The sequence below is a fragment of the Propithecus coquereli genome, unplaced genomic scaffold, assembly GCF_000956105.1.
Source record: "Propithecus coquereli isolate 6110/MARCELLA unplaced genomic scaffold, Pcoq_1.0 Scaffold8, whole genome shotgun sequence".
NCBI lineage: Eukaryota > Metazoa > Chordata > Mammalia > Primates > Indriidae > Propithecus > Propithecus coquereli.
The window spans coordinates 15,437,614-15,454,237 of NW_012154173.1; the positions used below are offsets into that span (position 1 = coordinate 15,437,614).

Genomic DNA, 16,624 nt, shown 5'->3' on the forward strand with positions numbered 1-16,624 from the left:
CTGTCTACTGTTGTGGTTACACGCTGACCTCAGTAATTCATGGCTGACATACAAACTCTTTTATAATGAATTAATTCAGAAAGCTAAGCAAAATTTCCAACCCTGGCCACTACTAGTAATGCATACTTCAAAATTAACCTAATTTAAAATATATACACTTACAGAGATCACAGTCTCTAAAGTTAGCAAAAATCTAACTGGTGGTGCATAAAATAAATCTCGAAAACTTAAAAACAATGAAATCATTAAAAGTATATTCTCTGAACAAAACAGAATACAAACGAGAATTGAATAAAAGAAAGCTCTCTGCAAAATCCCCAGACACTTGAAAATTTTTAAAACCCACTTCTAAATAACTGATGGGTCAAACAAAAGCCACAAGAAAAATGAGAAAGTTGAATTAAATGACATTAAAAAATAAAACATATCAAAATGTGTGAGACACAGCTAAAACTACTCAAGAGACAAATTTGTAGCATATTTAAATTCATAGAAAATAAGTAATGTCTCATATCATAATCTAAGTGCCTACATGAAGAAATTAGAAGAAGAAAGGTAAACACAAAGCAAACTAAAGGAAGAAAAGAGTAGAAATAAGAACAGAAATCCACGAAACAGGAAGAAAAGCAGAAAAAATCCATGAAAACGCTATTTTGTGAAAAGATCAATAAAACTGATAAACCTCCAGCCAGACTGATTAAGAAAAAAAGAGAATATATAAATTACGAATATCAGGAATGAATGAGGAGCCATCACTGTAGGTTCTGCAGACATTAGAAGAAGAAATATTATGAATTTTATGCCAGTAAATCAAATGCTTAAATAAAATGGATAAATTCTTTGAATGATTCAAACCACCAAAGCTCACAAAAGAAGAAATAAACTGAACATTTCTTTACCTATTAAATAAATTCAATCTATAGTTTAAAAGCTTCCCAAAAAGGAAATTCCCAGCCCACATGGCTTCACTGGTAAATTCTACCAATAGAAGAAACACTTCCCAACTCATGTTATAAGGCTAGCATTACCTTGATACCAAAACCAGACAGTGACATAAGAAAATAAAAACAGACAAGTATCTCTTATGCACCTAGATGAGAAAACCCCTAGCAAAATATCAGCAAATCAAATTATACAAAATATTTTTTAAAAGGCAAATGCAGCACAGTTTATCCTAGGAATGCAAGACTGGTTGAATATTCAAAAATCAATCAATGTAATTTACCATATGTCAGAAGGGTAAAAAGACCACATAATCATCTCAATAGATGCAGAAAAGCACTTGACAAAATCCAACATACATTAATAATGAAAACTCTGAGCAAAGTAGGAATAGAAAAAAAATCCTCAATGTGATGAAAGAAAAATCTTCTAAAAGCCTATAAACTAACTTAATAGTAAAAGACTGAATGCTTTCTACCTAAAATCTTAAACAAACAATGTCTGCTTTCATGATTTCTAAACATTTTAGTGGCGTTCCTAACCAGTACAAAAAGCAACTAAAATAAATAAAAGACATTCAGATTGGAAAGGAAGAAGTAAAACTAGCTTTGTCTGCAGATAACATGATTGTCCACATTTAAAAAAAAAAAAAAAGGCTGCAAAGAATCTACAAAAAACTAGTAAAACTAACAAGTGAGTTTACAGCAAGGACACAGAATACAAGGATGATATACAAAAATCAACCGTATTTTTAGGGATACAACTGATATATCCAAGATCTACCAGTGAAAACTACAAAATATTGCTGAAAGAAACTAACTAGAAAGCAATAAATGGACAGATTATTCCACATATGTGGATCAAAAACTCAATATTGTTAAGATGTTGTCTGCCCCAAAATTGATCTATAGTCAATGCAATCCCAGTGAAAATCCCACCACATTTTGTTGAAGTTGACAAACTAATAGTAAAATATGCAAGAAGTCGAGCTGTCAAAACAATCTTGAAAAATAAGAACAAAGTTGGAGGACTCACACTTTTAAAACTTACTACAAAACTATAGGAATCAGGAGAGTATGATACAGGCAAAAGGACAGACATAGAGAGCAATGGAACAGAACTGAAAGTCCAGAAATAAATTTATGGTCAACTTATTTTTGATAAAGATATCAAGACAATTTAATGTGGAAATGTTCTAAAGTGTGACTGTAGCACAATTCTGTGAATATACTAAAAACTATTGAAATGTACAGTTTACATGGGTAAACTATGTGGTATGGGAATTAGATCTCAAGAAAGCTATTATACATGGCAGGGCGGCAGGGGCGAGAGAGAAAGAAACTGTCACAGATTGGAGGAGACTAAGAGACATGAACTAAATGCAATATAGAATCTTGGACTTGGGCCTGTAATAGAATAAGAACATCAGGGGAGAAACTGGTAAAATCCAAATAAGGACTGTAATTTAATTAATAGCATTGTACCAAGGTTAATTTCTAGTTTTGATCATTGTGCCATGATTACCTAAGATATTAACATTAGGGGAAACAGGGTGAAGTATACTTTCTATACCATCTCTGCAACTCTTCTATAAGTCTTAAATTATTTCACAATAGAAAGTTAAAAAATACAGTGAGGTATCACTATACAATTAATAGAATGACTATAAAGACACACAATTCAAGTACTGATGAAAATTCAGAACAACTGGAAATCTCCTATTTTTCTGGTAGGAATGCAAAATGGCACAACCAATTTGGAAAATGGTCTGGCAGTTTCTTACAAAATTAAACATACTTACTATACAACCCAGCAATCCCATTCTTAGGCACTTACTCAAGAGAAATGAAAATGAAAATTTGTATTCATACAGAGACCTGTAAGTGAATGTTTATAATACCTTTATTCACAATAGCCTTAAACTGGAAAGAACCCAAACATCCGTCCATCAACTGGTAAATGGATAAACGATCGTGGTACTGCCAAACAATGTAAAGAAATAAGCTACTGACATATGCAGACATATGCAACAACATGGATGAATCTCTAAAACATTATACTAAAAGACAAATGTCAGAAAAAAAGGCAAACTACTATGCCAGAGAGCAGATCACAGGTTGGCAGGAGTAGACAATGGGTAAGAAGAGTACTGACTGTAAAGGGATACAGGGAACTTTCTGCAGTGCTGGAAATGTTGTATATCCTGATTATGGTAGTGATAGTTACTAGAATCAGTTGTCAAAACTCACTAAACTTTTAAAGGGTGAATTTTATTATACCTCAATAAACATAAAAAGGAAACATAAATCTAACTGGGGCAAATATAATACATAAAAGAAATACAAATATATAGTAGAATATACATGAAGAAATGTTTAATTGTGTTATTATTCAAGTAGAACTATGAGATAATTTTTGTCATCTTTCAAGTTGGTTAAGTTTTTAATTTTATCTTTTAATTTTATTTTTATTGACTTTTTTCTTTTGGTGTACAGTTTTTTAAAATTTTAACACATGTTCATTCCATGTAACATAACTTATAATCAAGATACAGAAAAATTCCATCATCCAAAAAAACTCCATCATGCTCTCTCTTTATAGCTATTCCCTCTCTCCACCCATAACCCCTGGCAACCATTGATTTGTTCTCCTTCCCTATACTTTCCTCATTTTGAGAATGTCATATAATGGAAATGTACGTGTGTGTATATAACCTTCAGAGAAGGGCTTCTTTCACTTAGCTTAATGCCTATGAGAGTCGTCCAAGTTGTGTGCATCAACAATTCATTTTTATTGCTGAATAACATCCCACTGTATGGATATACCACAGTTTGCTTATCCATTCAACCACTGAAAGACACTAGAACATTATTAGTTTTTTTATAGGCCCTTGAATAAAAAACGCTAATGAATAAAGAATTGAGAAATCGAACAGATTAAAGCACAAATAATTAAAATGAGAGAAGTTACTTTGAAAGGGTTGATGCTATCTTATAGTTGTGTGAATAACAGATTCTAATATTTCATTGTAACTACTATACCTTATAAAGGAATCTTAGCTAAGATTAGGGTAAAGATTCAATTTCATTAATTTCCTTGAATAAAAAATCAAAACAGAATAGGAGTAATTAGAAAAGCCAGAAGCAGAATTAAAGTTAGCCAAAATAAAGTATAGAGTCTATATGGTCTTGTTATCACACTGCTTTATATTACATATTTCAAATATAATAATATAAAAATTACATTCCCTTCTCTAAAATGTAATAGCCACATACAAAATAAACTGATATTCTTTAAGTGATGAATTTACTTGCTTTGAAAATACCATCAAAAGAGTTCCACCGTATGTGATAAAATAGTTAACTTTTTCTATTTCATGGTATGACTGTAGCATTAAACAAGCAAACTAAACATTACTACTATTAATAAAAACAGAAATTTCAGAAAACGTTTCTCCATTCTTATTAGGTCAAGCAATTCTAGAACAAAATTTTATAATTCAATAGCCCAAACTTATCCTACTCACTTCCACCAATTAAATGCATATAGAACACCATAATTGTATTGTTTGAACCAGAAATAATCTTAGAGGTAGCCTAGAAAGTCCTAGCAAATTGCTCTATTCAGTGTTTCCCAATGTTTCAGTCATTTAAGCAACTCTTTCATGGTACCTAGTATATTTCTACTGATTCACAATTTAAATTATTGTAGCAAAGATTGGCTATATGCTTATCAATCCCATGTCCTCCTCCTGAGCACAAAGAAACTTAAACTTCCCGGCTCAGGCAGGGGTGGGGAACTGCAGCCTTAGGAACACATAGGACCTTCTGGATCCTTGAGTGCAGCCTTTTGACTGAATCCAAATTTTACAGAACAAATCCTTTTAATAAAGACTTTATTAAAAGGATTTGTTCTGTGAAGTTCAGATTTGGTTGAGGGGCCACACTTGGTGATCCGAAGGGCCACATGTGGCCTTGAGGCCGTGGGTTCCCAAGGCAAAGGTGCTATTCCTCCACTTCTAGGCCAGGCCCCAAGAAAATCCTCACCTTATTCTCCTCACCCCCCTGGACCTTGCCTGTGCAGCTACAAGAAAAGGACTCCAAAATGGAGGAGTGACACAAAGCAAGTGGTCAGATTCCTGAGTCACTTCTTGGAAGAGAACAAACCAAACAGGACAGAGGTAAGAAGTAAACTTATACTTACGCCTCTGAGAATTTGGGGTTGATGGGTATAATAATTTCATTAAATGCCTGGACTAATACCTTAAGTAATACCTTTACTTTAAAAAGAAATGTTATATCACTATTCATAAATGAAAAACCACTTACTTTTAATATATTTTCAAACAAACACTTAAATCTATTAAAATAAGAAATGTTCATCTATGCATCACCTAAATCATCTCATCTATAAAGTACCAAGAGTTCCAGTCTTCCAAAACTGAGAAAAATATCCACAAGGAAGATAGGAGGAACAAATCTTTTGGAAAGAAAAAAAGTTATGAAATTAAGTGGGCCTCAAATATGTCTTTAAAAAAAAAAATTAATGAAGAATCAAAGCATACATAAGCACTCTAAGAACTCAATATCCAAACAATCTCCTATCACTCACCTATTCCTACATTAACATACAACACCTAAAGAACAGGAAATCCACGTTTTTACCATTTTAATAGGTACTTTATTATCCTTTCTCATTTCTAACTAAACAGTTTTCAAAAACAAATTATCTTTGCTCTACTTTTATTCTGCTTAACTAAAAGCTAATCAGAGACCATCCTAATATACAGTCAGCCCCCCTTTGTATCTCTGGGTTCTGCATCTGTGGATTCAACCAACTGCAGATGGAAAATATACCCCCCAAAAAAAGACGGATGCTAATATCTGTACTAAATACGTACATTTTTTTCTCATCATTATTCCCTAAACAATACAGTATAACAATTTATATAGCATTTACATTGTATAAGGTATTGTAAGGAATATAGAGACGATTTAAAGTATAAAGAGGATGTGTGTAGATTATATGCAAATACTATACCATTTTATATAAGGGATTTGAGCATCCATGGATTTTGGTATCCACAGGAGGTCCTAAAACCAATCCCCCATGGTTAGTTACCAAGGAACAATTATATACAACAAGTTATATAAAGCCACTGTTTTCAAAGTGTTTGATGTGTAATTACTAGATAAAAAAATTTTGAGAGTACATAATTGAAAGATAAATGAAAAAATTATGCAACCTGCCAGAAAGTCTCTAAGTCTTTTTTTTCTTTTTCAAAGGAGTCCTTGCACTGAGCAGGTGTACTGCATATATTATTACAATTAAACACAAGATCCCTTCCCATAACGGTTTTAGATCATTTATTTTTAAGATATCTTAACAGTTTAAAAAGAAAACTTATAGGATGGGTTTTGTCATTTTTACTAGAAAATAAAGAAAATATTCTAAATACCAGTTTGGGTAAAAACTTAGCAATATGAAGTTTTCTCTGTAGTTGGATTACTATCATTAGAGGAAGAAAAATTTGTAATAAGAGTGAATGAACAGAACTCTGAAGAAGAAAGGCTTTCTAGCCTTTGTTATTGTATCTATTATCAAAATACCTCTCATGCATTAAGCTACATAAGAAGAGACCTTGCTTTACAAGCTATAATTCCTACACTGCTTTCTACTCCCCACTCTTTTAAAAAGTTAAAAATCATTTAGTTTATTTTTAAAACAAGTCAAGGGAAATAACATACTTATCAGATTTCCTTTTGCATCCCTTAGAGGAGCACCACCTCCACCTCTTCCCCAGGGGTTATAAGTTCTCATTTCAGCTTCTAATTTAGCTTCATATTCTTCTTTTTCTTCACGTTCTTTCTTCCTTCTTTCTTCTCTTTCCCGAATCTTGACAACATAATATATATTTAAATTAAGTGCTGACAAGTATTCTGATACAAGAGGTTAGTAATCCTAGATGTTATTTTCTTTTTCATGTTAGAAAAATAAATTGGAGATGTTTTTTTCAATAGGCTTCACTGCAAAGTTTAAAATCACAGTGTATGTAATACCCAATTTAAAACGACTCCAATGGCTGCAATACATTCCAGCTGTTCCCCCATATTATGCCACCAAAGGCCTTCCCAGCCACTAAGGCTACTTCAGACTCAACCAACACCTCCTTCCCTCACCCAACTTCTACCTGAGCCATTCCCTCCCTAACCTTGCCAGTTTCAATGGGATTGTCAGGATCTCCCTACGTTCCTTTGTCACCTATCCTTTCATGGGGAATTGCCCAGCCACAATTCTACTCCCTACCTCACCAGACCTACTCTCCCTAAGCAAACTCAATTCCCAGATTTCAGAGAGGTTGAAGGTATAAAACTCTTTGGGAAATGCTAGGCTACTTTCAGCACAGGTATACTTGTTTTATTGTGTTTTACTGCACTTCGCAGATATTGTGTTTTTTACAAATAAAAGGTTTGTGGCAACCCCGCATCAAGCAAGTCTGTCAGCGCCGTTTTTCCAACAGCATGTGCACACTTTATGCCTCTTCAACTTTTAGTAATTCTTGGAATATTTCAAATTTTTTTTATGACTATTGTATCTTTTACGGCGCTCTGTGATCAGTGATCTTTGATGTTACTATTATAACTGTATTGGGGCACCACGAACCATGCTCATATAAGACAGCAAACTTAATCGATAAATGGTGTGTAGGTTCTGACTGCCCCATCAACTAGCCATTCCTCTGTTGCTCTCCTTGGGCCTCCCTAATCCCTGAGACACAACATTATTGAAATTAGGCCAATTAGTACTCTGCAATGGCCTCTAAGTGTTCAAGTAAAAGGGCACATCTCTCATTTAAATCAAAAGCTAGAAATGATTAAGCTTAGTAAGCAAGGCATGTCAAAAGCAAAAGACAGGCCAAACGCTAGGCTTCTTGTGCCAAACAATTAGCCTTGCTGTCAATGCAAAGGAAAAGTTCTTGAAGGAAATTAAAAGTGCTACTCCAGTGAACACAAGAATGATAAGAAAGCAAAACAGCCTTATTGCTGATATGGAGAAAGTTTCAGTGGTCTGGATAAGAAGAGTAAACCAGCTATGACATTCCCTTAAGCCAAAGCCTAATCCAGAAGGCCCTAACTCTCCTCAATTCTATGAAGATTGAGAGAGGTGAGGAAAATACCGAAGAAAAGTTTGAAGCTAGCAGGTTGGCTCATGAGGTTGCAGCTACCTCCATAACATAAAAATACAAGGCGAAGCAGCAGGTGCTGACAGAGAAGCTGCAGCAAGTTATCCAGAAGATCTAGCTAAGATCACTGACGAAGGTGGCTATACTAAGCAACAGATTTTCCATGTAGATAAAACAGCCTTCTCTTGGAAGAAGATGCCACCTAGGACTTCACAGCTATCAAGGAGAAATCAATGCCTGGCTTCAAAGCTTCAAAGGACAGGCTGAGTCTCTGTTAGGGGCTAATGCAGCTGCGGACTTTTTACCATTCAGAAAATCTTAGGACCTTTAAGAATAATGCTAAATCTACTCTGCCTGTGCTCTAGAGAACAAAGCCTAGATGTCAGCACATCTGTTTACAGCCTGGTTTACTGAATATTTGAAGCCCACTGTTGAGACCTACTGCTCAGAAAGATTTCTTTCAAAAGATTACATTGACAATGCATCTGATCACCCAAGATCTCTGACGAAGATGTACAAAGAGATGAATGCTGTTTTCATTCCTGCTAATACAACATCCATTCTGCAGTCCTTGGATCAAGGAGTAATTTCAACTTTCAAGTCTTATTAAGAAATACATTTTGTAAGTCAATAACTGCCATAAACAGTGATATCTCTGATGGATCTGGGCACAGTAAAATGAAAACCTTCTGGAAAGGATTCACCATTCTAGATGCCATTAAGAACATTCATGACTCATAGCAGGAGGTCAAAATACCAACATTAAGAGGAGCTTGAAAGAGGTTGATTGCAACCCTCATGCATGACTTTGAGGGCTTCAGGAGTTCAGTGGTAGAACTGCACATGTGATAGAAATAAAATAACAAGAAAACTAGAATTAGAAGTGAAGCCTGAAGTTGGGAATAAATTGCAGCAATTTGAGGATATAACTTGAACAAATGATAAGTTGCTTCTTAAGGATGACCAAAGAAAAGTGGTTTCCTGAAATGGAATCTAGCCCTGGTCAAGCTGCTGTGGACATTGGTGAAATGACAACAAAGGATTTAGAATATTCCATAAACTTAGTTGATAACACAGTGGCAGGATTTCAGAGGATTGACTCCAACTGCAAAAGAAGTTCCACTGTGGGTAAAATGCTATCAAATAGCATCACATGCTACAGAGAAATCTTTCGTGAAAGGAAGGGTCAATCGATGTGGCAGACTTCATTGTCTCATTTTAAGAAATTGCCACAGCTACCCCAACTTTTGACATCCACCACCCTGATTAGTCAGCTGCCATCAATATCAAGGCAAGACTCTCCACCAGCAAAAGGATTACGACTCTCGGAAGGCTCAAAAGATCTTTAGCATTTTTAGCAATAAAGTATCTTTTAATTGAGTTATTTACATTGCTTATTTAGGCATAATGCTATTGCACACTTAATAGACTACAGTATAGTATAGGCATAAGTTTTACACGCACTGGGAAACCAAAAAATTCATGTGACTCACTTTATTGTGGTATTTGCTTTACTACACTCTTCTGGAACCAAACCTGCAATATTTCTAAGGTATGTCTGTACAGCTTTATAAAGCATACAAAACAAATGCATTCTTATCATCACTAAGCATAAGCATCAGGGTTGTTCTGTGGAAACATATGGATAGGCAATGAACAAATACCTACATATCGGAAAGTCACTTTGGAACTCATAACCATATGCACAGTAAATTTAAGCAATCTTTTCCTCCAGCACAATCAAAGAAGTTATCACATACATACAACAGACCTCTAGAGTTGGGAAATCTAGTTTTGTCAGTGGTGTTTTTAATATGCTCATTCAGAAACAGATTCTTAATTCAAAATTCAGTCTTTTATTTTTAGAATCCTAACATACAAAATATAGTGTTGGTAATTCTGCAATTCTAAAAATCCATCTTTCAAGAAAGTTGCCCATGTAAAAGTTGAACAAAAGTACTTTTAGAAGAAATCCAAGTGGAACTTTATTTTAAAAAGTACCTCAGTTAGATACATACCTACCAAGAGTCCCCAGGCCCTCTCAGAGATAAGGGAATTCCTCAAAGAATCACATACCAAATACAGGATGACGGTTAACTCTTAAAACTCTCTTCAAACATTACAAACTATTATACAACAGAATCCATTATCCTACTCCCTAAACATGATCTATTTCTTGTATTCCACATCTTGGTTGATAGTGTCATTATTCTCCTAGATTGGAACACTTGCACTCATCTTCAAGCCCTCTGTTCTTTCTCATTCCCTACATCCAAGTCCTGTCAGTGAAACCTCACAATTGTCTCTTGGATGTCCTTTCCATTTTCTCCATCTGGTTCAGTGCCTCAACAGCTCCCTACTGAGCTACCTCAATAATTTACTAAAAAACTTCCCTGCCACATCTCTTTCCCCATTGTTCACACCAAAGCCAACTATCTCCCTACAAGATAAATCTGCTCACATTAACCAATTCTGTCATTTATTTTCCTTGGCTTAAAATTTCCTTCCTTAGGCTGCCCATAACAGATGAAAGTGAAAAACCCTTATTAGCCAGTCAATCACAATCCAGCATAACCTAATTCTACGCCCTTTCTCCCCCACCAATTCCATTCCTAGAATACATCCCATGATAGTATACACCAGCAATTCCTAAGCTATTCATTGCACAACACACAGCTCAAATATCAACTACCATGTGAAGAAGCTCTCCCAGCTGTCACAGGTAATTATTTTCCCTATCCTATGTTTCCAACGGCACTCCACTGTACTCATTTCAAAACTTACCATATTGAATTATAATTAACTGGTTCTTATTCTCCCGTCACACTCTGCATTCTAAGGGACCACTATGCTAACAGTTAAGATGTTCAACAGTGAATGAAGGAATGAATGAATACCTGCTGCTGCAAAGCCTCTTGGTAAGACTGAAGTGACTGTTTGGAAGGTTTTGGTTTATCTTCAAAAACCAATCCAGAATTTATTGCATGATCACTTGTAATTTTCAGTTCATTCTGTCCAATCGTATTCCTACATCAAATAATTAAATAATAAATAATTTGAATCTATCTATGACAAAGCAAGAAGAAGAAAATGAAACACTCCTTTGAAATAGCATGGCATATAAACACATTTAAAAATAGAGAAGGACATTTCTCTATAAACCAAAGAAGAATCCTTAAGTGACCCCTTCCCTAAGCTTTCCCTCCTGCCTCTGCTTTGACAATCCACGGAACTTTCAAATTTGCTAGATCTATTTCTTGACCTAGGTGGAGTTACACAGGAATGAAAAAAAGTTTGTGATAATTCATCAAGCAGTACAATATGACTTAGGCACTTTACTGAACATACAGAAATAATAACACAATGAAAGTCCCTCAAGTAACACCATAATAGCTAATGATTTACTTAAAAATGATTTACTAAAAAAATGACTTCCTAGTCATTTCAAGAATAAAACAATATAATTATAGTAAATAAAATTTTTTAAAAACTCAAAACAAAAAAATTTAAAACACATTGTGGTTATATTAATATAAATCACAAGCAATAAAGTGCTGTGTCTTAAATATAACACACGTTAAGTACAGGAATATATCCACTTTGAAGATAATCAGACTTTAAAAAAAAATCTAAATTACAAAAGATAAATTCAAATGTTTTATAATAAAATCATACTTATAATAAAAAAAAGAAACTACAAAAGCCTTCTCTCTCCAAAAACAAGATCACCTGAAATAATGAGTTTCCTTTGTGTACTGAATTTATCCAACTTATTTACAATCTTTCATTAGCATAAACAAGTATGTTTATGTATAACGTCAAAGTGGAGTATGAGTGGGTAAAAGGGAAGATGAGGAGAACAATAGCAAATGGTTCCCAACTGACCTTAAACTTTTTCAGAGCAAGGGGGCTCTCTTTAGGTATAAATGAATAAAGAGGGCTGAGAAGGTTTGGCTGAGTAAACTCACTCTCTTAAAATATACCGGTTATAAATTAGATGGTAATCAGATTATCTTAATATCTATTTCACTCATTATCCTTCCTTGATCACAGATCCAAATTCTTGGCCTTTATTTATCAACTCCTCTCTGGCCCAAAAAAGAAAGAGTTTAGGGACATATGCAGTCAGATCAGGATGGGCGGAAGGGAGGAAATGTTAGTAGGGGTATTAAGTACAGTTGTCCCTTGGTATACATGGGGGAGTGATTCCAGAACCCTCCACCTCTACCAAAATCCACACATACTGAAGTCCGGAAGTCAGCCCCAGGGAGCTTCTGTATATGAAAAGTGGGCCCCCCATATATGGGGGTCTCACATCCTGCAAATATTGTATTTTTAATCTGCATTTGGTTGAAAACAAAGCTGCATATAAGTGGACCTGCACAATTCAAACTCATGTTATGAAAGGTCAATTGTATACAATTCAATGATGTTTACAGAATTTATAGAGTTGTGCAACCATCACCACAATCCAGTTTTAGAACATTTCTATAACCCAAAAATATTCCTCATATCTGTATGCAATCAATTCCCACTTGCACCCCCCAACCCCCAGCCCCAGGTGATCACTAAGTAAATAGCCTGCTTTCTGTCTCTATAGATTTGCTCTTTTTGAACATTTGATACAAATGGAACCACCCGAGATGTATAGATTCTTTCATTTAGCATAATATTTTTAAGGTCCATTCATATTATAGCATATCAGTAGTTCATTACTATTTATTGCTGAAAGGTACTCCATTGTATGAATATAATACATTTTGTTTATCCATTCACCAGTTGAGGGACATTTGAATTGTTTCCACTTTTTGGCTATTATGAATGCTGCTGCTGCTACTATAAACATTCATATACAAGTCTATTTATTACATATTTTTTTGTTTTCTGTTGGGAGGGTTCTGTGCAAGATAGGTTTTCGGTTTTTTTCCTTCTTTTCTCTCTCTTTTTTCCGTTTTATAGATTTTTAGAGGGTACATGCAGTTTTGTTACATGGGCATACTGCCCAGCTGTGAAGTCCCATCACCCAAATAGTGTACGTTGTACCCGTTAAGTAATTTTTCATCCCTCCCTCTCCTCCTACCTTCCTACCCTCACCCTTCCGAGTTCTTCAACGTCTATCACTCCACTCTCTATGTTCTTGTGTACATATTTAGTTCCCACTCATAAATGAGAACGTGTGGTATTTGACTTTCTGAGTTATCTGACTTAAGATAATGGCCGCCAGTTCCACTTTTGTTGCTGCAGAAGACATGATTTCATCCTTTTTTATGGCTGAGTAGTATTCTTTGGTGTATATATACATTTTCTTTATTCAATCACTCACCGATGGACACTTAGCTTGATTCCATATATTTGATATTGTGAATAGTGTTGCAATAAATATATGAGTGTAGGTAACTTTTTAACATAATGATTTCTTTTCCTGTGGGTATGTACCCAGTAGTGGGATTGTTCGATCTAATAGTTCCATTTTCAGTTCTTTGAGAAATCTCCTTACTGTTTTCCATAGAGGTTGTACTAATTGACATTCCTACCAACAGTGTATAAGCATTCCTTTTTCTTTGCATCCTCACCAACATCTTTCATTTTTTGATTTTTTAATAATAGCCTTTCTGACTGGTATAAGATGGTATCTCACTGTGGTTTCAATTTGCATTTCTCCGATGATTAGTGATGTTGAGCATTTCTCTTGATTATATGCCTAGGAAGAGCACATAAGTTTATGCTTAACTTTTTAAGAAACCACCATTTCCTGCAACTGCTTTTTATACAATGATTTTGTCATCAGTTATTATGCTAAAACTTTCATGTTAATTCTAATATTTATCTGTATATCCTTTTGAAAATAATATCAGTTTATTCTCTTCCTTTCTAATCCTTGTACCTGTCTTTCTTCCTCTTTTATTTTTGGCCTCGCTGAAATTATTAAGCCCTAAAAGGAAGTGGTGATAGTAAGAATAACCTCAAAAGAATGTTTTAGATCTATCATCAAGTAAAATGCATGATGTAGGTTTTCATGTTTATGCTTTCTCAGTTAAATAGGTTCCCCTCTAACCTATTTTGTTAAGTTTTAATCACTAATTGATAATGAATTATTAAAGCTCCTTCTGTATCTATTAAGATGATCATATACTTTTCTTTATTCTGTTAAGGTGGTATATTACAGTAATTGATTTTATATCTAACACTAATTATCTCTTAGATATATCAGACACTGTTCTAGACACTTTACATATTTTAATTCATTCAATCCTCACAACAACCCTGAGAGTTAATACCATGATTATCCCAATTAACAGACAAGGAATGGAAGTAAGAAACATGCCCCAAGGTAATGAATGGTAAAGCCAGCATTCAAAGCAAGGCAATCTGGCTGCAAAGTCCATGCTCTCAATTGATACACTCTACTGCATTTAACCATCCTATATTCCAGAATAATTCTAATTTCGGATGAATTATCCTTTTTATACATTGCAAGGTTCAATTTTATACAGTTTCTGTGTCTATGCTTATGAGCGACACTAGCTTGTAATTTCACATTTTCATACTAGCCTTGTCAGGTTTATGTATTAAGATTATGACAATCTCATAACAGTAGCTGGAAAGTATTCCCTCATTATATATTCTGTATTAGTTTGTGTAAGATTAGATTTATTTTTTGTTGAATGATTGACAGAATTTACCAGTCCATCTAAGCCTGGAGTTTATTTTGTGGGCAGAATTGAAACTTCAGATCCAATTTATTCACAGTTTTGATAATACTCAGGTTTCTATAAGTCAGTTTTATTAAGTTAAATTTTAATAGGAATTTTTCTTCACCTAAATTTTCAAATTCATTGGCATGAAATCATTCATAATATTTCATACATCCTTATTGTCTTTTTAAGTTTTAAAGTTTACTACAACTACAGTGACAGTTCCTTTTTCATTCTTAATTATTTCTTATTTACTCATGTCTCTCTTATATCTTGATCAACCTTCAAAAGAGATCTATTTTATCAGTCTTTTCAAGGAACGGATGTTAGACTGTCGATCCTCTATATTGTATGTTTCTATTTTATTAATTTCTATTCTGTCCTTTATTATTTCTTTCCTTGATTCACTGGGTTTACTTTACTGCTTTTTTTTTCCACTTCTTAGATGCATAACCATTATTTTAATTTTCACCCCATTTTATATATTTTCTAATTTCTAACATATGGAAATTTTTTAATTTTTAAAATGGATCTCTAGGTGAAATGGCCCATGAGATATCAATCCACTAAAGTTTACTGAGACTTGCTTGAAGGGCTAACGTGCAATGAGTTGCATAAATATTCCTGTAAGATTAATAAAAATAGGTATTGTGAAATTTTAAGCACATTTTTATACTCTTCCATTAGAATAAGCTTGTTAATTATGCTAAGTGAATTCTTCTAAAATCTTACTGATTATTTGTTGGCTTTATCTATCACTTATGGGAAAAGTGATAACATTTCACACTATGATTCTGTATTTGTCTCTTTTTTCCATATAGTTACTCCAAATTTCGCTTTGAGGCCATATTACTGAGTACACAAAAATTTTTAATTATTATTTTGTCCTCCTAAAATGAACCTTTACTCTTTACAAAAAATCCTTTTTCTCTCAAACAAAGCTTTATGATTGAAAAATACACTTTATCTGATGTTTAATATAGCTAAATAAATGTTGTTTTAATTCATATGCTTCCAGTATATCTGTATCTTTTACTTTCAACTTTTCTATGTCATTATTTAACTACATGTCTTATAAGTAACAGGTAGCTTCAATTTTGCTTTTATATCTAGTATAACAAACTTCTTTTTGTACTGGAATTTTGAACTAGGTACTTAACCATTTACTGATACTAAATTTAATTTGGATTTATAATCAGGTTAAGTAGGTACCTTAAACTTCGGTGGTTTTTTTCTCTCCTTTTGTCAGTTAAGCAAATTCTTAACTCATTCCATCTCAAAAGTTGAAAAAAATCAGTTACTAAAATAAACCATTTCCCAATTTTGTTGTGGTTCTTCCTTTTTGAATTTTTTTCCTCTATTATGTTAGTTAAGTTGCACCTTCTGTTCCTATACTTTTAGTGGTTACCCTAGAAATATAATACCACACCTATACTTATGAAAGACTAAAGCTAATCAAAATCTTTACCATCCTCGCAGATGATACAAAGATTAAACTGTGCTAAAGTAATAAAGTATATGGAAAGAAGACAGTGCATACACCAAAATAAGCTAATAGAGTCATAGGTTCCTTCCACCTCTAATTAGGCCAAAATGCTTAGAAATAAACAGATACATTAAAGTAACTGGTTTGTAAGAAAATTTAGCTGGTCACTCAGTTATCTGACTTTTATTATTATACAACAAGTTTATACTTTTTAATGTGGCACTCAGAAAATTTAATAGAAAACAAATAACTTAAAAAACTACACTGAGGGCCGGGCGCGGTGGCTCACGCCTGTAATCCTAGTTCTCTGGGAGGCCG

General features: G+C 33.9%; 1 protein-coding gene across 3 annotated transcripts in view; it reads right to left on the minus strand.

Annotated features, from left to right (window-relative positions):
- Nucleotides 1-16,624, minus strand: part of CSPP1 (centrosome and spindle pole associated protein 1) — a 116,672-nt gene that overhangs the window by 40,255 nt on the left and 59,793 nt on the right. For all 3 annotated transcript variants that reach the window (XM_012663122.1, XM_012663121.1, XM_012663123.1), the window contains 2 exons: nt 11,023-11,152; nt 6,690-6,837 (listed from right to left, as the gene is read on the minus strand). In XM_012663122.1, coding sequence (XP_012518576.1) covers nt 6,690-6,837; nt 11,023-11,152 — 278 coding nt within the window. The remainder of the gene's footprint in view (nt 1-6,689; nt 6,838-11,022; nt 11,153-16,624) is intronic.